Here is a 27788-nt window from a genome sequence, read left to right as displayed (position 1 = left end):
AAAAAAATTTCTACTGATCACATTAGGTCACATCACCAAATGAGTGAATTTCTGAGTTTATCTGAAGTCTCCAGTTAATTCTACTATCTTTGCCACTACAGTTTTCTCTACCGGAGAGACAGGCATTCTCTTCTTTACTGGAAAGTGCTGCACAGGAGCTATTGGTCATGGTCTCTACCCCAGAACTTTAAATCAACTTGCAGACATTCCAGCCTTGCAATGCATATAAAGAACAAATAATTCAGCTCACAGAAAATTGTTGATAAGAAGCAGAGTAGAAAGGAGAATTTTGACAGTTTTCTCACAGTCTGCATATTAATGAGACTCATTACAGTTGAAATAACTGGACTTTGTGAGCTTTATATCCAGATGCATCACACTGCTGTGTTCCCGTCAGAAACAGCAGGACAGTGATTATCTGAAGCCAAATTATTCTTCATCAAATGGACAAGCCCCGGCGAGAAAGACAATATTACTTATGCTGCTGCGTAAAAGCTCTACCATCGCTGAGGATGCTATGAACACTCTTAAACTGAGTGACAGGAGAAATCAATTTTCTGCCAAAGAGGACCGCAGACACATTGACAGGCTGCCTTCTTTTCATCTGTGGCACTTCAATCTCCTGTAATATACACATACATGCTGAAGAAAAGGTAGAGCCATAGACTACTTTCCATGCTAGACTTGTTTCTCTATTTCTGGTATGTGCATTCAGATCATCCTGTCCACATAATTTGCCCACATAAAATAGAGAAGAAGATAAATTCTCAAAGTTTTACGTATCTAAAGTGGTCTTAGAAGTGACAAACAGCGTCTAGCAGCCATCGAACAGCAAAATACTCATATGTACTTGTTGCATGTAACTCTTTGGAACAGAAATACTTGAGAAGAGAGCTTTGTATGAATAGTTAAATGAGAAGTATCTGTTCATTTGTGATAGATGATATAAAATTATTACCCCACCCCCCAAAAAAAAGAAAAAAGAAAAAAAGATGGTGAGGGGGAGAAAATATTTCTATTGAAACCACTAGGTTACAGATACAGTGGTATTTCATTTGGAAATTCAGTACATCAAAGACCCAGCCAGGGAGATGCAACAGGCAGCACTCAGCAACATTAAATCCAAGAGAGCTTCCTCAAATGAAAAAACTCTGATGAAATAACTTCATCTGACTCCAGAAAAACAGCCAAAGTGAATTCTTTTATGCTGCTCTGAAGGAAAAATCATCATGGACAGAAGGATTCTTAAGAGCTCATTGATATTCTGTCAACAATGATAGGAAAAAAAAAAAAATCTTGGGCTCTCTCCATCCTGGGAACACAAATACTGACAGAGATGTAGATATAAAATCCCAGAACTTCATTCTCTGCTTGCTGTCTGGAGAATTTAACATCTCAGCAATGGGGACTGTGCTGCTTGGTTACGTTGTTCTGACAGAGAACATCAAGACAGGCACATGGATTCCATCGCACTGAGGGTGCAAAATCCAGATATCCAAAGCAAACAAGTACTCGCTACAAAAAACCATCAAGCAAACAAATAACAAACCCCACATCAAACCAACCAACCAAAAACAACAACAAAAAATACCCCCATAAAACTCAGAAGAAAGGTTTTGGGGCTTAACTGTGGCATTGTAATTACCTTAATGTGCATACAATTTTTTTAATAGCATATTGGACAATATCCTTGGGAGAAAGACCGAGATCTCCAACAGCCACTTGTAACAACTGCTGTATCATGTCCAGGGGTTGTCCATCTATACACATAGCTACTGCTTGGTCATGGATTTTTTCTTTCTCCGACCTTGACAAATCATATAAATAGCCATACTTCTGTAGTGTATCCTGTGAACGGATAATTTTTGAACATGAATCAGTGTACTCTTTATTTACAGGGATGTATCATTCAGAATCTTCCTACCAAGATTTAATATACACTACGAAAAAGAAAAAAATTGATGGAATTGAATTTTCAAAGACCAGGTCAACAAAAACTAAGCTACAAAACATTAATAAAATGTGACAGAAGATTGATGTCCATCACTGCTAGTCATGGCAACACTCAAAACAAGCATCTGATCAGTAATCATTACCTGTTCGCTGGTTTTCAAGTAAGTGATAAAACTATGAGTGAGTGTTTCCAGATGAGCAAGAGATTGCTGCAAGTGATTCAGAGTTTCTTCATAAGCAACAGATGGATTTTTAGCATCTTCCATGCCATTTTCAGAAGGTTTTTTTCTTGATTTCTCAGAAAGATGTTTTACTGCCTTCATAGCCTTCTTTGTCACTTCTATCCTGGCTTCAACTGGCAGCTGAAAAATATTATACAATATTTAATCACTCATCATCTGTACAGTAAAATTTGTATTACAGCAGTGCCTAGAGGTCAAGTGGCTCCACTGTCGTACAGCACAGCATAAAACTAAATGATATATTTTATGAGAAGCAACCTTATTTCTTAATTTATTAATTACTAAAAGTAATTTATTTTAAAAGGATCAGTATTCCTTTACATTCTTCTGTTGTCCTTTCTTTTCTTGATATTGAATCTGGCTCATATTAAAACATATGAAACTTATTTTCCCTAATAATATTCATGATTTTTGTAGACTGCCACCTTTTAATCTTTGTTTTTTATTAATTCTGCATTGAGAAACGTCCAGGGATCATTTTACAAGATTAACTGAAGATCCTAAATGCTGAACATAAACTTCAGAATAGTTAGGTTTAGATCACTGTTTAAAAAGTATCCCTAAGACTATAATCATAAGTAAAAAAAAAAAAAAACCAGTAAGAGGTCTACAACTTTTAAATCAAACTATTTAAAGCACAAATTACACAAAACAGCAAGTTACTATTTTGAAAGACCTGTACAACTAGATGTATCTAGCCATTAAACTGAAACAAGAAAGTCTGGGTTTTGGTTTTTTTTCCATTAAACTTCTCACAGGTTTTAATTTCTAAATACAGAGTCATACATGTACTGAACGACATTTTCCCCTACTCCTCCATCTAGCACGACAGGGTCATTCCAGTGTGTCAGAATGGAATTCAGGACTTCAGAACAGAGCCTGGGCAATGATCACAGATTCCCAAGCATCAAGATACCAAGAGTATTTTTGAAAAGGGATATAGATGGAAATACTGTAGACAGTACTTGCAGCAAACTGTTGCACTTCTAAGTCAGGAAGGACACAGCTTCAGCTGTAAGTCCAAAACAAAGTCTGAAATAAGATTTTTAAAAGTCACATGTAATTCCTTAGTTTATAACTTCAAGTACAGTTTTAAGGATGCTTACAATATATTTTCTAATAGGTGGGGGTCTCCTCTGCCTAAACTCACAGCACTAAGTACTTTTAACATCAGGTGTTTTAGTTGCTGGAATACTGAACAAAGACACAAAAAAAATACTTAATTTTCAACCTGAAATACACAATAAATAGAAAACCATGCTTGAATCTGTATGATGCACTGAATAGGAAAGATGCTGAAATACCACAAAAAAGAAGAAACTTAAACTGCTATAGCGTTATCATAAGAAAGTCAAATTGGTGTTTACATCATATTAAATGATCTACTTGTAAAGACACAGAAAGGTTGATTAAGGATTAGTTAGCAAAATGTTCTACAGCTTATATATTTAAATTATCATCCTCCCCCACCCCCGCCTAAAAATACCGAGCGAAAGATGTAGGGGTTACTCCTGTTTCTTAGTGCTGCTCCTGTGAACCACAGTAATGGTCAACTGGACATTTTTAATGATAAAAGCAAAATGGGTGGACATTATCATAAGAGCTAAGAAAACCTGTCAGCAATAACAGGGTAAAAATAAAAGCTATTTTACCATTCAGTTCCAAACTCAACTCAGTTCCATTCCCATCAAAAGAAATTAAGTATGATTTTATTACTTTGAACAAGGCCTCAATATCAGGGTTTACTATAAGCAGGGAAAGGGTGATACTCTTCATTATCACATTAAAATTCAATGACCACAGATGAATTTATATATCCATTTTGTAAACTTGATAAAAGATGAAAACAGCTACAAATTTCATTTTTCACAGAATCATGAAATGGTTTAGTCTGGAAGGGACCTTAAAGATCATCTAGTTCCAACCCCCCTGCTGTGGGCAGGGACACCCTCCACTAGACCATGTTGCCCAAAGCCCCATCCAGCCTGGCCTTGAACACTTCCAGGGATGGGGCATCCACAACTTCTCTGGGCAACCTGTTCCAGTGCCTCACCACCCTCACAGTAATGAATTTCTTTCTAACATCTAATCTAAATCTACCCTCCTTCAGCTTAAACCCATTCCCCCTTGTCCTGTCACTACACTCCCTGATAAACAGTCCCTCACCAGCTTTCCTGTAGGCCCCTTCAGGCACTGGAAGGCTGCAATTAGATCTCCCTGGAGCCTTCTCTTCTCCAGGCTGAACAATCCCAACTCTCTCAGCCTGTCCTCACAGGAGAGGTGCTCCAGCCCTCTGATCAGCTTCCTGGCCCTCCTCTGGACTCTCTCCAACAGCTCCATGTCTCTCCTGTACTGGGGCCCCCAGAGCTGGACGCAGTACTCCAGGTGGGGTCTCACAAGAGCGGAGTAGAGGGGCAGGATCACCTCCCTCGACCTGCTGGTCACGCTTCTTTTGATGCGGCCCAGGACACAGTTGGCTTTCTGGGCTGCAAGCGCACACTGCCAGCTCATGTTGAGCTTCTCATCAACCACTCTTCCCCTTCTACTGTACATTCTAATGTTCAAAATGCAATTAAGAGAGATGCACAAAAGGCAAACAATTTAAGCATTACATCTAACTGTTAGATCCTAGAGAACAGTGTGAATATATGGCTAGTTTAGAGGTCATGATGTCATAAGCATATACAGCACAGAACATTAAAAAAGAGAATATAGGTCTTCCCATGACTATTTTAATTTTGCATTCATACTTGCACAGTGCCAAAATGCAGCACTACCAACATATCATTTCTCTGGTTATTTTATTCTAAAACATGAATGGCTATTCTCCATACTTCTAGTCAGCTTCAGTAATGAGATCTGGTATCATATCCAGTGATAAAAAAAGTAGCTTAGGGGCTAGTTTGATATTTCTTTGCATGTGAAGTTTTCTTTTTAAAAAGCTTTTACAGTTTAAAAAGATTTTTAATTCTATAGGCTATAATGCATAATGAAAAATCCTAAAAATCTGTTTTCTTCCACTTTCAAACCAAGGAACATCACATACTATTTCAGCTCAACAGATTTCACTCCTCAGGGTAAAAACTCATCTCAGAAAGCCATTTCTTTCAGAATATGTAAGTATTTCTTAATAAAGTATTGTACAAGTAACATTCACTTGCACATGAAGATGTTGACCCTTCCTCTCTCATTACCAATGATTAGCATGCAACATTGAGACGATGGAAACAGCTCTCCTTTTAGTGCCACAGGAACCTGGGATCCCAGCAACACTGAAACACAGACTGGTTGAGGTTGGAAGGGACCTGTGGAGGGCATCTGGTCCAACCTCCTGCTCGAGCAGGGACACCTAGAGCTAGCTGCCTAGGACCATGTTCAGGTGGCTTTTAAATATCTCCAACGTGGGAGACTCCACAACCCCTCTGTGCAACCTGTGCCAGTGATCGGTCATCCTCATCATGAAAAATGTTTGTTGATGTTCAGATGGAACAGTTTCGTCCAGTTCCCGTGTGTGCCACTAAATCCCAACTTTACATATTCCACCAACCAAACGTCACGTAGCTACAAGCCAACCAGATACACTAGAACGGAAAGCAAATTACATTGGCTAATTCAGAAGTAAGTTAAATAGTTACAGAATAACAAAAATTGACTCCCAGTTCCTATGGGGGGAGAGAAAAAGAAGAGCAAAAGTTAGACAACTTGTAGATCAAGACAGATAGTTCAATATCTGAAGGAGAGAGGGGGGAAAAAAAATGAGCAAACTGAAACTAAGTGATGCAAAGGCATCTCACCACCTCCCACAAGCAGACCAATGCCCAGCCAATCTCCAAGCAATAACCATCCTGGAAGACACCCTCCAACCCTGTTTGTTACTGCTGAGCGTGACACTATATAGCACAGAACGCACCTTTGGTCAGCCCAGGACAGCTGTCCTGGCTGTGTCCCTTCCCCAATTTTTGCCTGCCTTCAGCCTACTCAGTGCTGGGGTGCTGAGGAAAAAAGAAAGCTTTGACACTACACAAGCAGTGCTCAGCAATAGCCAAAACACTGGTGTGTTATCAACACAGGTTTAGTCACAAATCAAAAGCACAGCCCATAGGGGCTGCTACGAAGAAAGTTAACTCCATCCCTGCCAGACCCAGTACAGTACATCTGGAGATCAGTGTATAAGTTCTAATGCTTGTAAGGATCCAGTTAAAGACATTATTCACGACATTGCAGTCTTGAAGCAGATTTAATTAAAATAACTATATTAATGGCAAGGCACAAGAAGGTATCTAAAAATGTTCTGATATTAGAAAAAGAGGTAATGTCAATACCCGTGAAGAAAACAAGGTCAGACAAGACAAATGGACTGCAGTACAGTGGTAGAAAGTGCTAAAAAGAAGCCAAGTAATTCAGAAGGTAACATGTGAAGGCAGTCATGCTACGTAAGAACACTGTTAACACATTTCTTCAGGCAATGTCATGCCTTGTCTTTTTCCTTAGCATTTTATAGAGTGTTAAGAAGTCAATCAGCCAGACAAAAGATACTGAACATTACTCTTGAGGTTTTTTTTAAATTGAGCTTTTTATACAATTAGTAAAAATGGCATTTAAAGTCATTAAAAGTGAAAGAGAAAATTATGCAGGTTAATATCCAGTTGTAACAGGTTCCCATTCCTCACCCACTTGGTGTGTGGTCAAAATGCGGACATGGTATTCCTGCTTAAGCAAAAAGAAAATGGCCAAAAAAGCATTACTGACTCAGAGAAAACAGAGTCAACCTTTCAATTAAAAACATGAAGCTGCAAGCAAAGTTCTTCCTTTGCAGCAGCAGTTGGAAAAGAAGTTATGAAGGATGGAATAGTAAACAAAAAATATCATCAGCTACAGTTTGAATGAATGTGGCCAAGCCTATGGAAGGCTGTGAGGAAGAACCTGTGTAAGGAAAATAACTTCTCTTTCTCTACAGAACACCTAATGGATTATACTACTGCTTTTTATTCTACTTTTGCTGTCTAAACCTGCAGTCTTTTCTTCCTAATCAACATATTGTGAGCATCCCCATTTGTAGCATGTCCTCAATAATGAAAACACAGCGATCAAAAAGTAATTGTTTTCAGTTGTGGTTTTGTTTTTTCATTTTGTTGGGGGTTTTTTTCAGAATACTGTAAATCAACAAACATCGGGACAATGACCTATGATCTCTGAAACAGATAGTTCTTTGAAGACATAACTGATCATCTAGCACAACGAACAAAATGCCAGCAACAAAAGAACAGAAAAATACCCAAATTACCTAAAATGCTTCACATAGATCACACAAAGGGGAATAAACAGGAAATCATCAAGATAAAAAAGTTGATGTGATCATTACTATAATTAAGAATCTATGAAGCCAGAATTACTTAAAAGCAGAGCTGCTGGAAGAAAAGATGACAGACTCAAAATGCACGCAAAAATAGAAGCAGTAGTTCCACTGAACATTTGGAATATCTCCCTTTTAGGGAGAAATCTGCTCCGTACACGCAAACAGCCTACGCTTACCAATCCAAAGGTGGACCAAATTATTATTTAGTCAGAAAAACTTGAATAGTTATTCAGAATTGAAAGCATTTCTGAGTGGAAGTGCAACAAGCAGGAACCCTCTCACTGCTTGCAGCAGTAACCTGCTGAGGTCAAAGGATCAATACTTCAGTCCTTCAATGCGTGAGGAGGGTGCTGATGAAGAGTGAAGAACTTCACCTATTTCACGTACCACAAACACAACAGGAATATTGCATCAATCTCTACCCTCTTCAATTGAAGACAGATGCTGATATACTGGGTCCAAAGAGGAGTTATAAAAATAATGGAAGAGCTGGGGGAAAAAAAAGACATGAAACAACCCCACTTTGTCAAAAAACCAAAACAACCCCACAAAAAACACACCACACACATAAAAAAAAAAAAAAGAAGACCAGAAAACTTCCCAAGGTCAGTCCATTCTGTTTATCAAAGTCAAGTTTAAGTGGCCTCAACTGAACGTCTGACTGTGGAAGCAAACTTTGATGACTACCTCTTTAGTATAGCAGACAAAAGGTCTATTTTGTCTCAAAACTAGATAAATTCAGTTTAGCAAAGAAAGGCATTTTTAAAAAATGAACAATAAATAATTAACCACTAGAGCAATCAAGGATTACTCTGGATTTACAAGTCACCCTTAACCCCTCAAAAATTATAAAATATATCCTATAGGATACACTGCAGATCAAAAAATATTAAATTCTGGGAAGCAGTCTGATCCATCTCATACAGAATATCCAGTATACTAACCACATTACTTTAGGTCCATGATTTATTAAAGTCCCCCTATGATGCACCCCTGCTCGCACAATTCCCACCACCCAATGTCACCTTCTCTGAACCCTTCAGGCTGGGGAACTGAATCTCATCTTCTTAGTAGTAACTCATTTCTACTAATTGCAAGAAATATGGGAGAAAAGAATCTCTGAGCTCTTAGAGCTAAAAGCACCTAAAACCTCGTCACAACCTAAACTATATGCCAGCATTACAATGTTAGTTGTGCTTTCACAAGTGCAAACTCCCCATCCATTTCTCCAGTTCAGACATTCTTTCAATTCCTTTGCCTAGTCAAGCACTGCTCACTCATCCACTCATACAGTCACTGCTGGCCCAACTCATCATAAAGTTAATTATCCTCCAATTTTCAGTACTACCTCTTTCCTCTCAGATGTCCATTTACTAGTAGCACAGAAGGAGCAACAATGCAATTAGCAGCTACAGCATCCTCACACGATGCAAATACAAACTATTTTTCTATGTGACCAGGAGGAAGATTCTGTAATAAATCAGATCTCCAGCTGCCCTCTCTTTTACCAACCCATACTCCATGCTGTAACTATTGTGACATTACACACAAATGAAGTGTCTCAAGCTAAAACATGAGGTTTTAAAAAATAAAGTGAAAAGAAGAGCTAGTGAAAGGGGACAGGCGAAGAGGAGGACCCATGTCAAAGCCCAGCACATTCCTGTCTTCCTCAGTAAGAGGAGTTGCAGAAGTCACCACTAAACCCCTGGAGTTTCATTCCTTTTTGTACAATTATGCATTCTGCTCCGAGGTTCTCTATCATGCCAAGGGACACACAAGCAGAAGAGGTTTCCTATTGCTCTGCTGGTCCATCACCTGCCTCTCTCCTTACTACTGTTGATATATTGAAACAGTGGGGGATATTCTGATGTCTGCTTCCTAAGCTCCCACGTGGTGACAACAGCAATGGTACCCTTGAAGTTCAACTCATGTGGCTTACACTGCTACGCAACCTACTCCCCCATTACCCCTCATCACTCAAGACTTGATCGTTTCTGACCAAGAGGGGCTTTTAGATGTTGTTCCACAATGACATTGGAGTGCATTTCGTCACCTCCCTCTACTATTCTCTCTCCTTTCCCTCCCTCTTCTTACAAAATTTTGATGGGGTGGGAGGGGGTGTGTGTGTGTGTGTGTGTACAGTAGTTGCTTTTTTTTTTTTTTTGTTCCTTCCCCCTTTGCAAAACAAAACCAAACCAATTTGCCTCTCAGCACTCATAAAAACCTACCCACACTATCTCACTTTCAGCTTCCTCTCAAGGTCCACTTAAAAGAACTCCACAAATTTTCTGTATGTGAGAAAACTCACCTGTCTCAGTGACAGCAGAGATTATTTCATGGTAATGACTATGGTTTTTTGCAGTCCTTTAAGTATATTTAATATCTGTGTTTCCATGAAACACAGAAATGTTCATCTGTTAGAGGAATGGGAAACTGATATAATATAGTACTTGGCCACAGAACTAGGCTGGGAAGAAAGTGCTGAATTAGAGATTAAAAGAGCGATTGCCTGACCAGCGGAGCCTCAAAACAGGATAAAATTTTAAGTAAAAGGTGCACGCCAAAAGGCAGCTTTTATATACGAAACATTTTCCAGATCAAAGTTAGAGAAAAGTGATCTTTGAAAAATAAGTTTTCAGGTTCTACAATGATAATTTTTCATTGTACACTTCCACTTGAAAACTGCATGGGATCCTGAGGCAAAACTAGTTGCAAGCTGGTTAAACAGCTGTTTCATTCCCAAACCCAGTGCAGGGGACACACTAAATCAGCTGATTTGACCAACTGTTTCAGACATTTCTTTAGTATCTTTCATGGCCAAAAAGCTAACAGACTTCTGCTACGAAGTTCTGCTTGGCCACCAACCACAATAACCCTGCTGTCAACAACTCCTTCCTGCTACTCTTACTTATTGTAAGAGAATAGAGAAATTGTATTAGAATCCTGAACAGAAATAAACAAATGAAAATAAACCTGTTTCAAAACAGATACACAGTGGAGGCTATTCATCTTCTCCCTGCATCATTCATCTGGAATAAATGAGAAATAATCTTGAAATACCCAAGATACATTAACAGCAAGAGTTTCAAGTAGTCACCAGTGGTGATCATACGTGAAGATGATATTTCCTTCTCATTAGACCACAGTCATCTCCTGACTACCTCAGTCCAGGCTCAGGCCTAGCAAATGAGTTCTCAGGGTGTCAGTCTTTCCTGATAAGCATGAAACATTCAGTACGATTACGTGATAAAAAGGATCAAAACACCTAAAGACGACAGTGGTTCTGCTGAATAGGCTTAAGAGGCAGCTGATGGAAGTAGTGATAAAACATGTTGGTCTAGCATGATAGATCAAAGCATAAATTTGGTGCTGACAAATCTTTTCATTTTCCTAGCATTTCAATGAATAGCAATTTTTTTTTTCACCAAATTCTGGTACAGATAGAGGTTAGATGGGCTGTAATAAATTTATACTAATATTGTGGGAACACTAAAACAATATCCAGAGAGGGAACAAATGATACGTCATTGAACGTGGTAAATAAACACCTCTGGAAAACAAACACAATCCAGAATAGAGAAGATAAGACACAAACTCCCCCACAAAACACGACTTCTTTACCATCTTTTCATTTCAGATGAACTTAGTGAAGTCATCTCAAGATCTTTTAATAAAGTATCTAAGATATCTCATCTCTATTTCTGTGCTTGGCAATACAGCTACATAAGAAAGCATAGGTAAAACTTTATGTTAGAAAAAACTTTATAAGTAGGTTTCACTGGGCAAAAAGAAACTGCAGATCTGGTAATATATATTACAGGCATTAAAACATGTTCTTTCCATAACAGGCTTTCAGACAGATGGAGATTATGACAGAGTTTATCATTTATGTTATTACATTGCCTAGAAACCATATGCATTGGCCCAGAACACTTCTCTGTAGAGCATCCTATTCAGAATGCAAAAGCCTGGTACTAAGCACAAGCCTGCAGCACCATGAATTTTAGGATGAGCACAAGTAAAATAAATACACAAGAATAGTATCTTATTCTCTGCTGAACCAGAATACAGAAACTTCGGGGTTCCATCAAAACCTCTCTTATTCACAGAGCTAACTCCCCTAACTGAATAAAAATCTTTTTTTATCCTGGCAGTCATAAAAACAAGAGGTAGGCAGAGGAAGGTAGGTTTACGAATTTATCTTTAAAAACTGTAAAATGAAAAATGTAAAAATTTGCTGAGACTTTCTCCTTGATACTATATTCAACTGTGTCTCACTTGAGGTCTGAAATTCTTCAAATATATCTTACCTTTGTGACAGCTTTTGAAGAAAAGGTAATTTCATCGATAAAAGTGACAATATCATCTGGATCAAGTCTATCCAAGTACTTTGAACACATATCATATGCATGTAGCCATTCATCCATGGTTTCTGGTATTTTTTTAATGAGATGGTGATCACCATTCCAAAAAAGTTTTTGTAACCAGACAGCATAAATAGAGCTTGGTGACAGCATGCCGCCATCTTTTTTAGGAATTTTGGGAGCCAGTTTGGAAATAGATAAGATATTTTGACTTGTAAGGACGGGCTCCAGTGTTTCCAGAGGGTTTTCATTTTCATCTGTTAGCTTTTTGTAATTAAGACCTATTTACAGAAGGAGAAAGAGGCAAACAAAATAAAAGTTATTCACAGTTAAATCTACTGAAACTCTACATTTATGTGTAAAACAATCAATACTAAACCAGTATCTGCAGAACTAGAAAGACTCTGCTCCATCTCCTTTTGCAACCATACATACGGAGAGACTAGGGAGAAAGACAGGTTTGTATGCAGGTAACACTGCGATTTTATGATGTCCTGATGCATGTGAAATCTCTCCATCTCTGGAACATATTTTACCATTACATATCAAAACAAAACAAAAAACCCAGATTCTCAAAGAAGCCAGAATATATATAGAATTATGCTATTATTTTTTTTAATATAAAGCGTAGAAAACCTCATGCACCTCAAGACATGAGTCTTCATTAATTAAAAAAGATGTATTCTGATCATGTAAAAATTGGCACTATCTATCTCAGCAAAAATGCACGGCACTAACCACAAGTAAACTAAGGTCAATTAGAGACAAACGTAGATCCATTTACATGAATATCTATGTAATACAAGAGTCCTGTTACTACTTTGGTTCCTATATGAAGAAAACACTTGCACATTATTCTAGCAACAACAAAATATATCTAGCAACAATACTACTTTATTCTCTATGCATGTAATTCCTAAAACATCTGACTTCTATTGCCATATTTTTCTTCATATGCTTAGGGACTGTAACCTCTACAAACACCTTGATGTTATTCCTTATCTACTATCTATAAACTATGCTGAACACTGAGAATTTTAACTATGGTTAACAGATGCAATAGATTTAATTTCTTACTACACAAAGTGATTAATTTATGTCTGATATACTGTCCTAGGACTTTTTTTTGAGCAATATTTAAAAATAATGTAAGACAATAATTTCTTGACAGATTTTTCTTTGACAAGCATCATAGAACTTGAGTGTTTAAACACATTTTAAACACATCAGTAAAAACTGAAGGTAATCCCTCCTCCCCAAAAAAATATTGCCTTTTTTTCTTCCTGCAATACATGACTTCATACACACAATCTCTTCAAATTCTGCAGCAAAGTTAGCATCTGATGCACATGGGGTTCCAGCATTGAACAATTAATTCATGCCCCACAGCAGGTAATCCGATACAGTGCATATTTTTCATTCTGAAACTGGATTTGGAGTTATTCAACTGAAATTCAAAATACTGCTAATACTTGACTAACAAGCAAATTAAAATTAGAATTAAGAATTTCTGAGTGCTTTCCAGCAGCTCACATTCATAGGCACTGTCTGATAATGTAGGAGGACAAATAACATTGTAGTTCTGCAAAAGCAAAAGGTAACATCAAGGATAAAACACTAAATAAAATTACCTTCCTTAAGCATTTTGTTTGTTTGTTTAAAAGTTCCTGATATATTACATAATTCAGACTTTTGCAAGGTAAACTGTCTTAAGTTCTTTAAGAATATTCATGTTAAACTTGCAGTGTTAAAAATTATGCTCTAGGAGGTTTTATTTTTTTCTTTAAAAATTCACTATGAACCACTGCCAATAATTTTAACTTGCATCACCAACAGAAACCCATTTGTGATAAATTGAATTTCCAGTAATATAAAGAGAAGGAACTTACTCCTATAAGATATGATTAGCCTACTAAATTACTTGCATTCATCTGATATGCTCATTGAAAAAAAACCAAACAAACAAACCTGGAGATTATAACCTAGATAAGCATAATCATGTCAACACTCACATAACAGAACAATAAATACAGCTATGAAGAAAAGAAACAGGAACTCTCCTACCTGGTGCAACTGCTTTGAATTTTTTCAGGAGTCGGATGTGAGTTTCAGGTTTAACAGCATGCTTCACCACTTCTGAGCAACCGCAGCTTTCAAGTAGTGTAAAATAATAAAGCAACCGCTGATGATCTCTACCTTCAATACTTGGGTAAACATATTTAACCATGTGTTCATGTAAGGTTTCAGGATTGGTTTTCAAAGTCTCAAAGAGACCAAGACTTTGTGCTCTTTCTTCTATTTCCAATGTTGACAACCTGTGTTTAGAAAGAAGTTTGGCTTTAAAGGCCAGGGCGTACCATGAAAGACTCTTCAGCTGCACACTTGGGAGACAGGACAATGCTTTCCTTTGTTTAAGGTTCAACTTTGTAAAACATTTTAAAAGAGTAAATACTTATTCATAAATATTTAGATAGCTGTTATTCTCCATAAACAAAAGCTAAGGAGCTCTTGTCTTTCCTTGTACATATCTGTTGAGTTGGATGTGCAGATTAAAGGTCACGAATACTGAAGTGCAATTCAAAGCAGCATTTCACATCTCTATGTAGAGCTATATGTAGAAGTAGACATATGTCCAGGATATGTGTACAGGAAGCCTTTAAAAAAACCCAAAAAACCCCCAAAACCCCAAACCCCTATGGCTGAATGATGATACAAAAACCTATTGCCCGATTATAAGTTCTCCCAATCTATGACATTGTATTTTCTGTAGTCGATGAACACCTGTGCGTGCCATGAGAGATATTATCACTGAAAATTGGCTCTTGCCCACTAGTTAATCTATTTGACACTATTATTCATGGTTAGCATATTTCATTTGACAGTTTTATCAAGTTGCTTCTCAAATTGTCATCCGTGAAAGCTTATGAAAATATCAGCACGTCTTGGGTTGACCTCAGCCAGTCTTACTGCTTCAGGAAATTTTTTTTCTGACCCTTTTAAAAAGAATACATTAGCTATTTCACAGCATGAATTCAGACACCTCCAGCTGACTACATAAAAGATAGCTGAATGCAATCACTCCTTTTTTCCTCAGCTGGGAGAAAAATGGGTGCATATCAAGGAAGTCTCATCTTAACTTTATACCTTTCTCAACTGAAAGTTTTACCTAAAATCTGAGGGAAGAAGTAACTTACAGACTACCACCTTGACTCTCCCCAGAGTCCAATCATAGGCCACATCAGGTAGTACATTTCATTTGGAAATCTGATGTCTTCCAATCCCATTTGATTTTCTCCTACCTTTAAAATTGATTAAATTAGAATTTCAACATCAATTTTTCCTGAGTATAAATGCCATATGTAAGTTAGTGTTTCCCTTTGATATCCAAGTAAAATAAGCCTCGGTTTCCTTCCTGAAGATGATTTTCTTACAGCAAATACCACAAACACAACCTTCTCTCAGTTTAAAAATGATTCTCTCATTTCTGAGGGAGAATAAATATTTTTGAGTTATTTTCACATTTCAGCCTTGTAAGCACTGTTTTAATTCTCTAAATTCTTGTTATTTGTTAAGTGTTCTACCATATTAATGGAAATAAACACGTATTAATGGAAATAAAGCATCATTCACTCTTCAGATGTGAATTAATCAGACAAAACAGACACTTGGAACTGATCTGTTTCAAAAGCGTGATCTGAATACATTTTTTTGTCCGCACCCAAAGTTCAAACTAAAGGCTAGATGGACATTAAATTATATTGACAGGATCTACAGAGGTTTGCTGGGTGCTTTTGGGGAAGGGCTGGTGGTGGATAGGAAGGATTCATTATGCTGTTCAGAAAGATCCTGCAATAACAGATTCTGTGACAGGCAAACATACAATTTCCTGTTGCTGAAATCATAAAATGCATTTTATAGATTTTTGGTCATCAAATGTGTTTGGATTCTTCAAAAGAAACAATTAAATTTCTGTTGAATTTTTTTAAAAAAGTAATTCCAAACAATTTTAATCGGATTCAAATTCACAGCATAACAGAAAAAAATATGATGTTTATCTGCCATCAAGCAAAGAAATAGTTAATACAAACTATGTAAGCACTTCTTTTGAGCTTCTCCCTACATAAACTGGCTTATAGAAATACTCCATATTTGGCTAAAGAGATTAAGTCTTAGAATAAACTTCTTTCAGTTCAGAATGAATGCATAACAAGGCATGCATTATTAATGCCGTAATCCCAAGACTAAAATATACTGTAATGGCCATATGCTGTCAATCAACTTTAAAATGAGATTATGATACAACAAAAAACATGCACAGCAGCATATTATGCTATTATACATCAATTTTCAAGACTTTTTTGAATTTCATTAGGGAAAAGGTTGTTACTTTGTACTTCAGTGGTTTCAGAATTCTATGAATACTAACTCATAGAGGACAAGAACAAAGAAAACGATAGAAACCTGTTGCAAAATACCTTAGGTAATATTCTAGTCCCAGAGAAGTCAGCTGGCTCTTTCACATTCACCCTAGTGTTGCCATGTATATACCCTGTCTATTTTGTTTAAAGCACTAAATAATTTAGCAGCATCAAAATTTAGAGGGTATGACTTCTCTGTTTTCTGGAGAAGCAAAGAAAATTTCAGAATGTTATTTTAACTTCTCAGATCTTGCACCAACATCTATCAGGCTTGGCTTTTTTATGCCTCATGTTTTATAAAACATTTTAACGCTTTTTAATTAATAGTTAATGTTAAGAGAGGTACAAATACTGCTGCAAGCTAAAGCTGCTTTCACAACTTAAAATTTGAAACAAACTAGACTAATTTGATCATGTCTCTCAGAACAGTAGATCTGCTGTATTACACAGGGGGCTCTACATCACTGTCATCCAAATGCACTATTCAGGCAAGCAGCTTAGTTTTTATATCGAACGGGTTTATTCATCTTTCAGTGGGCAAAAAATACTTGTCTGACTGACAAGATGACAAAGTTTAAACAAAAAGAAAAAAGAAAAAAGAAAAAAGAAAAAAGAAAAAAGAAAAAAGAAAAAAGAAAAAAGAAAAAAGAAAAAAGAAAAAAGAAAAAAGAAAAAAGAAAAAAGAGCCCTGGAACAAACTCTGGAATAGAAATGTAAACCATCCCTCCTTCCACGCCCCCGCCAATGCCAGGTCTGGTCTACCATAATCTTGTAGGCCAAAACAGTTCCAAGGAAATACTGGGGAAAAAACAAAACAAAACAAAACCAAACAAAAACTAAACAAAACAAACAAACCCAAAAAAGCTCCTATAAAAACCTGGAACTGAGATCAACAGGTGAATAATGTGAATAGGAAACTCAAATATATTTACTTCCTTTGCTATTATGTAGAAGAGAGCTCAATAAATAGCAAAACTATTTTAAAAAAATTAAAAAAATAAAAAATTATCAAGCTTCAGGACCTATTCCAAGGGACTGTAAAAATAACTATAAGGTAATTTGCTATCAGAAGAACGCACTAAGCATTCAAAGCCATGGAAACCTAAACACTGAAACAAAGTCCTAGGATTCTTAAAAGAACAGTAAGACACACACGGACTTTTATCCTTGCTAGTAACACCTATTTTCATGGCTGATTACAAAAGCATCCTATGGAAAAGACAAAAATGCCCAAATAATCATAACATAAGAAATATGAAAACACAAACCAAACTCTACCCCCAATATACTTCAATTTTCTCATAGGTTAGCACATGTTTCTGTGTAACAGAATCCTATGTGTATTTCCAGGGGAGACAACATACCCACTGTCGGTGAACAAAAATTCCAGATGGGTCATATAAACTTCCCAAAGTGGGACACTGTATCGCTGAGCCAAAGAAACAGCAATCTTGTAGACATTCTCTTCAAGTGTTCTTGTAGAGGAGAAACATGAAAGAAAACAAGGAAGAGAAACACTAAGCCCCTAGAAACATGTTACGAAAATGAATATTTACATTAGAAAAGTAGCAATTTAATTTTTTTTTCCCATAAATGAAGAAACTAGAATCACAGTTAAATAAAAAACCCACAAAGTGTGTCTTCCTGCATTTGTCTATAATCAGTGCTGCATTTGGGAAAAAAAAATTTAAAATAGAAAAAAATTTTAAAAAATCAAACCACAGACTTATTGTAAAGACAGGCACCTGCTCCACATACACTTTGGTTCTCAATGACAATTTCTGTTTAACTTTTGAGCTAAAGCAAACCCGTCAGTTTTCATTTCATTTCAACTACAAAGCGATAAAGGATGTAATGTGTTGCAGTTAGCATTTATTTGATTTAGTTGCAAAACCTACAGTGTTTTAGCACAACTGGTATGTAAGTCCTCAAAGCTCTTCCTACAAGTTCCCAGACAGAAACACTTTTAGTATTTGCAGACTAAAAGAAAGTGTGAAAATGCCCAGCTCCGCTATGTAAATGTCCAAGGAATACTAAAAGCTGGTTTTCTGTTACTGTATATCCCTTAAACAGAAAAAAATAGATGGAAAACGTTAAGTGACAAAAGCCTGGAGTTAGCTTCATATTGATTTTTACTAATTCACCGAAGCTAGTACGGCTCAAATAGACACACATGAGTTTTGGTTTTATGTTGGTACAGGTACAGTAGAAAACTATTAAGGCTGATGCTGGGTTTTGGGGGTTTTGTTTTTTGGTTTGGGTTTGTTTGGGTTTTTGGCTTTTTTTTCAGAATAATTCCAAGAAAAATACTATCTGTTTATAATTTCATCCTAATAGACCTGACACGAACAACTTTTTTAAAAAAACGTATTTAATGTGAATATTGCCGACCATGTTGTTTTAGATTCTTTAATTAAAAAGTCATGTAGAACTAAGGAAAAAAGTCTTGAAAAACATGAACTATTACAAAATACAATTGCAACTGTCAATAAATTAGTTTATAAAATTATATTAACAAAATTATATTATCGCTCTTTTACAGACTCATGTTAAAAAGAGTTTACTCCATAAACTTGAGCGACCTAAGCATATTATGTTTAACACCTTAACAGCTCCCTTAGACTCATTACATTGTTTTCTATAATACTGGAGGGGTGGTGACAGGGGAACAACGGACACACTTAGCAAAGCAACAATAACCTTTAGAACAACCTTTTCTATACTATCATCATGATCCAAGTATGGCAATAAAGGGAAAGCAGAACACACACCTCCAGATGAGAAACCACATCCTCCTAGTTCTTTTTTTGTCATTTACAAACGTAGATCTATACCATATCTTGATCTATTCTAAACCAAGCTTATTGCTGGAGTCTATGATTTTGTCTCCGCCCTTGGTGAACAGCTGACACATCCGTACACCTTAACTCTGATTTTTAGATGCTCAGTCCAACATATCATTACATTCCACTGTGACAGTTGCTACAGATACTGCAGAATTAAAGTAAAATCTAGTACACAGAGAAGAAAACCAAAATGCCAAGAAAGAACATAATGCTGAAAAAGCTTCACAACCAGCTATCAGAATAGCCTTTGCCCCTAATAGTTTAAAAAATCAAACCAAAACAACAAAAAAACACCCCACACAAACTACAAGCAACAACATAAAACAGGTCTTAGTAATAACAAACCCTGAAAATATTAGGCACTTTAACTGAATAAAATGCATGGACATTAAAGGAGGCAGAACACAAGCATTAAAAAGAAATAGATTTTGATACAAATAAAAGCATTTACTGAAATATATTTAAGAAGGTGGTAAAAGAAAACAAAACAAAAAAGCACAAAAAAACCCCCACGCTATCCTGTCTCTTCTGTTCCAATGGCCACGGCACCTTTCCCCTGATTTTCCAGCACAGCAAGGCTTCCTGCACCCACCCTCTTGAAACTAGACTCAATACTTCAATGCAAACAGAAGAACAGCTTTTAACCCAGCCAGCAATGATGTATAAGATGATGATGATCTAAACTTTTTCAGAAGTACTCAGTAAGAGTCATCTAATCTTTAGAGGCAGATGCTCTATTCTATTTTTTGACATTAAGGAGAAGTACCATGACAACACTACATTGTAAATTCCAGATGAGTAGCCACAGTTTGTGCAGTTTGTCATTCAGTACATAAAAGCTGATCTTTTTTTAACCAGGGATACACAACAGCTGTTGCCAAATCACAACACATCTAAACTTCCATTCCTTTGCGTTTTCCAGAAATCGTTTGATGTACTGTCAATAAGGGGATTACTAGTTAAAGTGAAGGTGAAGATTGATGCAAGAACCGCACCGTGAGTATGCCACCGGCTAAGGGGAGGATAACAGGATATTTGGGAAAAGGTACACTGGAGGTGATGAGGTTAACGGCAGTATTCTGCAGGCTAGTACTCAACACTGATCTCAATGCTTTCATTAATTAAAGTACAATATATTACTTTCCTTGTATCATCAATTCAGATAAAGAGTATCTTGACAGAAGGGAAAGATGATCTTTAGGAATGATCTAATAACTCTCTGCTTAAAAAGTAAATACTACAACAACTTCTGAAATGAAATGAGTGGTTCTAAAATGAACCATGGAGTTACTGGAGAGAGCCAGTGAAGGACCACAATGATGATTAAGGGATGGAACATCTCTTCTATGAGGAAAGGATGAGAGAGCTGGGACTGTTCAGCCTGGAGAAGAGAAGGCTTAGGGGAGAGCTCATGAACATACATAAATACCTGAAGGGAGGGTGAAACAGGAGGGAGCCAGGCTCTTTCCAGTGGTGCCCAGTGACAGGACCAGAGGCAACAGGCACAAACTGCAACATGTGAGGTTCCATCTGAACATCAGGAAACAGTTTTGCACCATGAGGGTGACTGAACACTGGGACAGGTTGCCCAGGGAGGCTCTGGAGTCTCCAACCTTGGAGATACTCAAAAGCCACCTAGACATGAACCTTGACAAGTGGCTTTAGGTGGCCCCGCTTTGAGCAGGGGGGTTGGGCAAGATGATCTCCAGAGGTCCCTTCCAATCTCAACCATTCTGTGACTCCGAGATTCAGTGAAAGAGGAAGAGGATACAAATGCTTTAGTTACACGGTAACTCTGTCAATCATGCAAATAAGGAGTGGATGTTGGAACTGGTGGGATCCATTCTGCCCAGCACTTTATAAACCTCACTAAAATCCTGCCTTTCTGTCTTAAGAGCAGCGTGCAGTGGCAGTGTAAGGCAATGAAGGTTTAAGGAAATGATATTTTATAAATGAAGAACAGTATCAAGCTATTCATTGTCAAGATAACACTGACAAGACAAGACCAAGTAGTTGTCACACAATGAAAAGCTGAAAAAATGGTCATTACTTTGTAAAGGACCTTTTAACTTTCTCTTATACACCCCTTTTCATGCCCAGCCCTAACTGTGGCTTTTTCTATCTTGTTCTCCAAAAACTCTGTTATATCATACATGTGTATGTGTTTCCTCATCATCACTGTCTTTAACAGTTTCTGCTGGCATCAATCAGCTACAAAGCATTAGGACCACCACTGGATTAAATCATAATAAAGGAAAATGAGATCCACTTTTCAAGTCACTCATCCTCAAAAAATATTTAAATAAAAAATAAAAAAAAAATCCAACTTGGAGAAGTGAAATGAAGATCTAAGCCAAGAGTCTTAGTTTCACCTCATCTTTGAAGCAGGGAAACGAGATGGAAGGCTACAGCTGTTTGTTAAGTTCTGCAGCAGCAATGCATCAGGGAGAAAAGGCTGTGTCTACACTGCCAACGCAGCAGAAAAGAACAGCAAATGCACACACAGTGTTTCACAAAATAATGTCACTAATAAGAGCCGAAGTACATTCAAAGTGGTTTTATACAGGACCTACTGGTTTAGTCTTCTGGAAAAGGACCTAGTTCATATGCAGCAAAATCATTCCAAGAACCCAATAAGCACAAGCTAAGTTATGAAATTCAGATTACTTGATAATTGCACAATTTTTCTAAAAATCTAAACTAAGTATTCCAGATCAGTGATGTAGACAAGGAAGAAATTAGTATTAAATCATTAAAACCAACTTTTGATTTCAACATTTTAAGAGAAGCAGTGAAGGGCTGAAGACCTCAGAGCAAGTGAATAAAAAAAAAAAAGCCACTCAAAAGCTGGCCTCAAGTAAAAGAATAACTTAGAAACCTTATACACCAGAGTTGGCCTGAAGCTATATGGGACTTCACCTGATTACTCAAGAATTCCCATTCAGTCTTGCTCTACTTTCCCTAATTCCTTTCCAGATACGTTCTGGCTCTATTTTACCCAAAGAAACTGTTAAGTGCTTGAGAACTAACCTTGATTAAGTCTGTGAGGCACCAAGATCTTTAAGTACTTGATAAATAATGCATAATAAGCTCTAATGACAATACAGCAAATAAGGAAGATAAAATTGACAGCTATTTGTTAAGTAGTTCTAGCAAATTGCTCATTCTAGTACAAAGCTGTTCTGTAAAAAAGATACCATCTCTTCCAGGTGTTGTTCCTGCAAACAGCACTTCATAGAAGATTAAAAACATGAGGCACTTAATTCAAAAATAAGAAAAAATATGCTACACAATTATATTGAATTTGCACATTGTTTTCATTAGCAAATACAGATTAAGAGTCAAATGAGAAGATTAAAGCAAGAAAGCTGCAAGCTGAGCAAGTAATTAGTTAGATCTTTGCAACTGCCTAATACGGAACTACCACTTTCATCCACATGCTATGTATGAAGCCTTACTAACCCTTTCAGATTGGGTTGCAATCTCTACTTATTGTAAGGAACTTTCTCTTCATATTTACTTTATTTTTACAATAAGACAGTACCTAAAGAACTCTTGGATGAGAATGTAAGCAAGCGTGCTGTATCCAAAATAAATAGCGGTAATAACAGACGGATTTTTGTATTGAAGTTACTGTAGATAATCATCAAGATGTAACCTAGTGACATACTACTGATACGATATGCGCTCAGTAAACAATATATAAAAAGCAAGTAACTCAAATGGAAACGTTAAAAGATGCTTACAAGCTATTTTTATGAATGCAGTGCCAAAAACCTATGCAGGTATACATTTTATAGATGCAAAGCAACAGCTTAGTGTTCAAAACCTGAGGTTATACTACTATTCTTATTCAGCATTTTTTAGCAATGTTTTTTTACTAACAATTTTTTATTGGAATTGTAGCTATAAGTAGCTATGTAGGTGGAAAACTCTAAACAAATCACCATGCTCTTCAAAAGCTTTATGCATGGAGTAGTTTAAAATTAAGTTTAAAATGATATTGAAAGCTTATTGCACAAACTCTTCCTTTGACAGTCTAGCAGCTATTCAACTCTGTCTTCAAAACAGATAGAGTCAAGTATATTCATGACTTGTTCACAGCCTAAAGTACCTGCTTGCAGATGTTAATTAAAGGTATTTTTAAAATGAAAAGGCAGTACTATTCTACCTCTTTCCTTTTTTCCTATTCCAGACAACTGAAAGGTGAGACAAAAGCATTCTAAATATCAGAACACACGCAGTGAAGGCTTCAGTAGTTTCAAATGACTACAGGCAAAAATATTGTAATATACAGTAGCTTTAACTAAATTATTAAAAAGAAAATACAGGTCATTAACTTTTTTTTTTTTTTTTTAAGCTATAGTTCATTACAAACTTTGATGTGTGGGCATACCCTAATAGATTGCTAGGGCAGGTTTGCAGGAGATGATAGTAAGAAATCAGACCTCCACCTATGCTGGGATTTCATTCCCTGATTAATATTAGCAGTTAATAAACAAAGAGTTATAGTTTCCATTAAAAGTTATTGATCCATTTATTTGGGCAACATTTCATTTAAGTGGAATATAGTTCAATAGAAAAGGCTCCAACTGTAGCAGCATTACAGTGTAAATAGCTAAAGCAACTGGTAACTTCTCCCTTCTAAAGGTCAGCACTTCTTCCAATTTACTTTCCTGATTTAAAGCTTAAAGTAATTCCATATTAAAACAAAGAAAATATACATAAATAGACATTACTTACTCTGCCAATCCTAGTATTGTTTCTCTCTTGTACTGTGCATCTGCTGTAAACCTCTGCACATCCACTCCTTTGCCAAGTCCTTGCAGAATCTGAGCTTGAGTGAAATCCAGTAGTCGTTCATTGTAGTAATGCAGCTGATTTATCAAAGTTGCGATTTCTTCAGGCCAGTCTGTAGAGCCATACTGAGTAACATGCTTTGTGACCATCTGAATCAACTCTTTTGGATCAGCCTGTCAAAATAATTGACAACAAACTAAAAATAGCCCTGTAAATTTCTGCAAAAAATATCATAGAATCACAGAATATCCTGAGTTGGAAGGGACCCATAAGGATCATCGAGTCCAACTCCTGGCTCCACACAGGACCAGCCGAATCAGAGCATATGACTGAGAGCATTAAATATATCATTTTATGATTGATCCGTGTGTTCAGAACTGAAACATTTGTTTCCATTTCTGAGACGTTTTAAGTACAACAGAATTCCAAATTTTCTGTAAGGGCTATATGCTATGATGTTAAAAATTTATCCTTTTGGAATATTATGCCACAAAAATTAAAACAAACTTACCTAACCAAATTAATAGTGACAACTACTTCACTATGACTGGATTTATTTGTTTTTAAACCCCTCATTCTTATTAATGTTGAACTAGGCAACTGATTGGTAAAACACTTCAAAAAAAATCAAAGCAAACTTACCAAATCTCTCCTCAATTACAAACACTACAATTAAGTTTACTCTAAACCACAGAATCTCTCTCAAAAATAAGAATGGAAACAATATTGCAAACTTTTTTTTTTGTTACTTAATTTCTGATACACTTCTATTACACAGAATTGATAAAAGAAATAGCTCAGCATTTTAAGTGTCAAGCACTGATACTTTCAAAGAATGAGAAGTATTGCAGGATCTGCAAATTACACACAAGGCATTGCCTACACCCTGAAACGTTCAAATAATTAAATATTGATCATCCATGGACTAAGACAACCTTTGTTTTCAAAATACCTTCATCACAAATAAAATTTATTTTTTCTGCATTAGAAATTATGCATCAAGTGCAAATTTAATCACCCACTAACTTCTGTAGTCAAAAACCCACATAGCAAAGCAATAACTTTGAATATGAAACAAATACAGTCTGCATGTTTGAAATGAAAAAGGAATGCATGTACTGCAGAGAGTTCCCATTTATCTCAAGATCTAAGCAGTGGCTATAGGTAGGCACCTCCACTTGAACACAGCTGTGTGCACTACATGTAATCACTCAGCACATTCAGTATCTTGACCTCTTTCTTCCAAGAAAAACAGGGCCATGAGCAGCACAATGCCATAAGGAAGCTGCCAAACGAGTCACCAGAAATACCTGAGGATACCAACTGTAGCTGAAATATTTTCTAAAACAAACAGCTGATTTAACTGCTGTGATCTCAAAAACATTGAGTTTATTGGACAAATACACTTTCTTTTTATTACAGAATGATTCTGCTAAATAAGAAGCTAAACTTACGAACATTAACTAGTGTGCACAGTAGGGTAAAACATGCACCAACTGTTTGAACCTTGAGGCATGCCTGAATATTTCTATGATTTGCTGGTCATTCTAAATTTATTATTTCTTTTTTTCTTTTTTTTTTTTTCCTCTCTTCAATTCCTGGCAGACAGGCTGCTCACCAAGTCATTAAATGCTACAGGGCATCCTTTTTCCTCTCCACATGACATTTTTCTGAAGCCCTCTAAACATTGGAAACTCATTGATTTTATAAACAACATCAGTAGCTCTTTCAAGGTTGCTTAGGAGATTGGCAACAGAATAATAAAACCTCAGAGAAGAGATAGGCAAGCAGAGCAGTGCCTCTACAACACAATTATATCAGCTGGAAACCAATCCACTCCTTATTATGTACCCTGGTATCTCATTTTAGGTGATACACTAGAAAACAGAGCATAGAGACAGGGAAAGTCAGAGCAAGATGAAGAAACTTGTTTAACATAATTGCCTAAATGCTCTGTACAGTTCACTGAGAAAGGGAGGTCTCTCTGACAACCTATGAGAGTAAATTTGCTCTCTTTTGCTAGGTTTCCCCTCTCTCCATTAAGAAGAGCAGAATCCAATGTCAGCATTCTTCTTCCATGCACAGCTCACTGTTGTTCATAAAGTACACAAAGACAATCTTGAAAGTATCTTCAAACAAATCCACCAGAACTCTTCCTCAAAAAATGACTTCTGAAGATGAAAATATAACATTTTTAATAAGTTTCCTGAATAGCACATAATTTTTCACTGTGAGGCAGAACTAAATTTGAGAACTTACAACAATAGCTTAAAATAATATTATTTACTAAGACATTAAGATTAAAACCATTTTATTTTTGGTCCACTGTTGTCTTCAACACATTGGACAATCATCTTTAAATGTGAAAATTTTTTTTAAAAGAATAATCTGACACTTTATTTCCAATCATAGTATTCTGACCAAACTGTCACCCTCTCAAATGACATCTATCACTAGTGCCAACCTTTATTCCCCACATTTGTTACATTTCCCTAAAAGACTCTGTGCAATTTTCAATGCTGCCTGTTTATGCTTCAAAGGAACACCTTAAAGCTATCTAATCAGCTTAATCATTTTCCTGCTAATACTTTTGCCAAATGCTACTTACTAAGAAGAAATAGTAAGTGTGCGGCTCTGTCAGGACTGCTCTCATATCAAATTGGTCAGTATTGTTTCACTGTTTTTCTTATCTGAACCTCTTCTACCTCTTGTATCACTACTAAGTTATAATAAAAATAAATAAAAAACCCCTGGACCAAGGACCACTGTGTGATAGATACAGTAGTACCACAACAAATAATACCACAGAACCATAGAATGGTTTGGGTTGGAAGGGACCTCAAAGATCATCTAGTTCCAACCCCCCTGCCATGGGCAGGGACACCCTCCACTAGACCAGGTTGCCCAAAGCCTCATCCAACCTGGCCTTGAACACTTCCAGGGATGGGGCATCCACAGCTTCTCTGGGCAACCTGTTTCAGTGCCTCACCACCCTCACAGTGAAGAATTTCTTCCTAATATCCAGTCTAAATCGACCCTCCTTCAGCTTAAGGCCATTCCCCCTTGTCCTGTCACTACACTCCCTGATAAACAGTCCCTCACCAGCTTTCCTGTAGGCCCCTTCAGGTACTGGAAGGCTGCAATTAGATCTCCCTGGAGCCTTCTCTTCTTCAGGCTGAACAACCCCAACTCTCTCAACCTGTCCTTATAGGAGAGGTGCTCCAGCCCTCTGATCAGCTTTGTGGCCCTCCTCTGGACTCTCTCCAACAGCTCCATGTCTCTCCTGTACTGGGGCCCCCAGAGCTGGATGCAGTACTGCAGGTGGGGTCTCACGAGAGCGGAGTAGAGGGGCAGGATCACCTCCCTCGACCTGCTGGTCACACCTCTTTTCATGCAGCCCAGGACACGGTTGGCTTTCTGGGCTGCAGGTGCACACTGCCGGCTCATGTTGAGCTTCTCATCAATCAATACCCCCAAGTCCTTCTCCCAGGTTGTTGGATGGGGCTTTGGGCAACATGGTTTAGTGGAGGGTGTTCCTGCCCACAGCAGGGGGGTTGGAATGAGATTATCTTTAAGGTCCCTTCCAACCCAACCATTCTATGATTCTATGATAATAACAGAATCATACCTTGTATGAATACCCAAGTATGTAAATCCATACATACATAAGGCAAAAAAGTGCATCAAAATCTTCAATCTGGGAGACAGAAGTATGAGATCTAATAGCTGGTAAATTAACGGATATATGTTTGCAAAACTCATTTACTGGAATGACATACAGTTTTCCTTCTCTCAGATTCGTCATCCTT

At 37.0% G+C, this 27788-nt stretch overlaps 1 protein-coding gene across 5 annotated transcripts in view; it reads right to left on the bottom strand.

Moving 5' to 3' along the window:
* Positions 1-27788, bottom strand: part of NBAS (NBAS subunit of NRZ tethering complex) — a 179588-nt gene that overhangs the window by 48313 nt on the left and 103487 nt on the right. For all 5 annotated transcript variants that reach the window (XM_075750595.1, XM_075750598.1, XM_075750596.1 and 2 more), the window contains 6 exons: positions 23923-24152; positions 17698-17808; positions 13980-14230; positions 11862-12196; positions 2097-2315; positions 1646-1848 (listed from right to left, as the gene is read on the bottom strand). In XM_075750595.1, coding sequence (XP_075606710.1) covers positions 1646-1848; positions 2097-2315; positions 11862-12196; positions 13980-14230; positions 17698-17808; positions 23923-24152 — 1349 coding nt within the window. The remainder of the gene's footprint in view (positions 1-1645; positions 1849-2096; positions 2316-11861; positions 12197-13979; positions 14231-17697; positions 17809-23922; positions 24153-27788) is intronic.

The sequence above is a fragment of the Balearica regulorum genome, chromosome 3 (assembly GCF_011004875.1).
Source record: "Balearica regulorum gibbericeps isolate bBalReg1 chromosome 3, bBalReg1.pri, whole genome shotgun sequence".
NCBI lineage: Eukaryota > Metazoa > Chordata > Aves > Gruiformes > Gruidae > Balearica > Balearica regulorum.
Note: the sequence above shows the minus strand (reverse complement) of the source record. Positions and strands in the feature narration are given on the sequence as shown.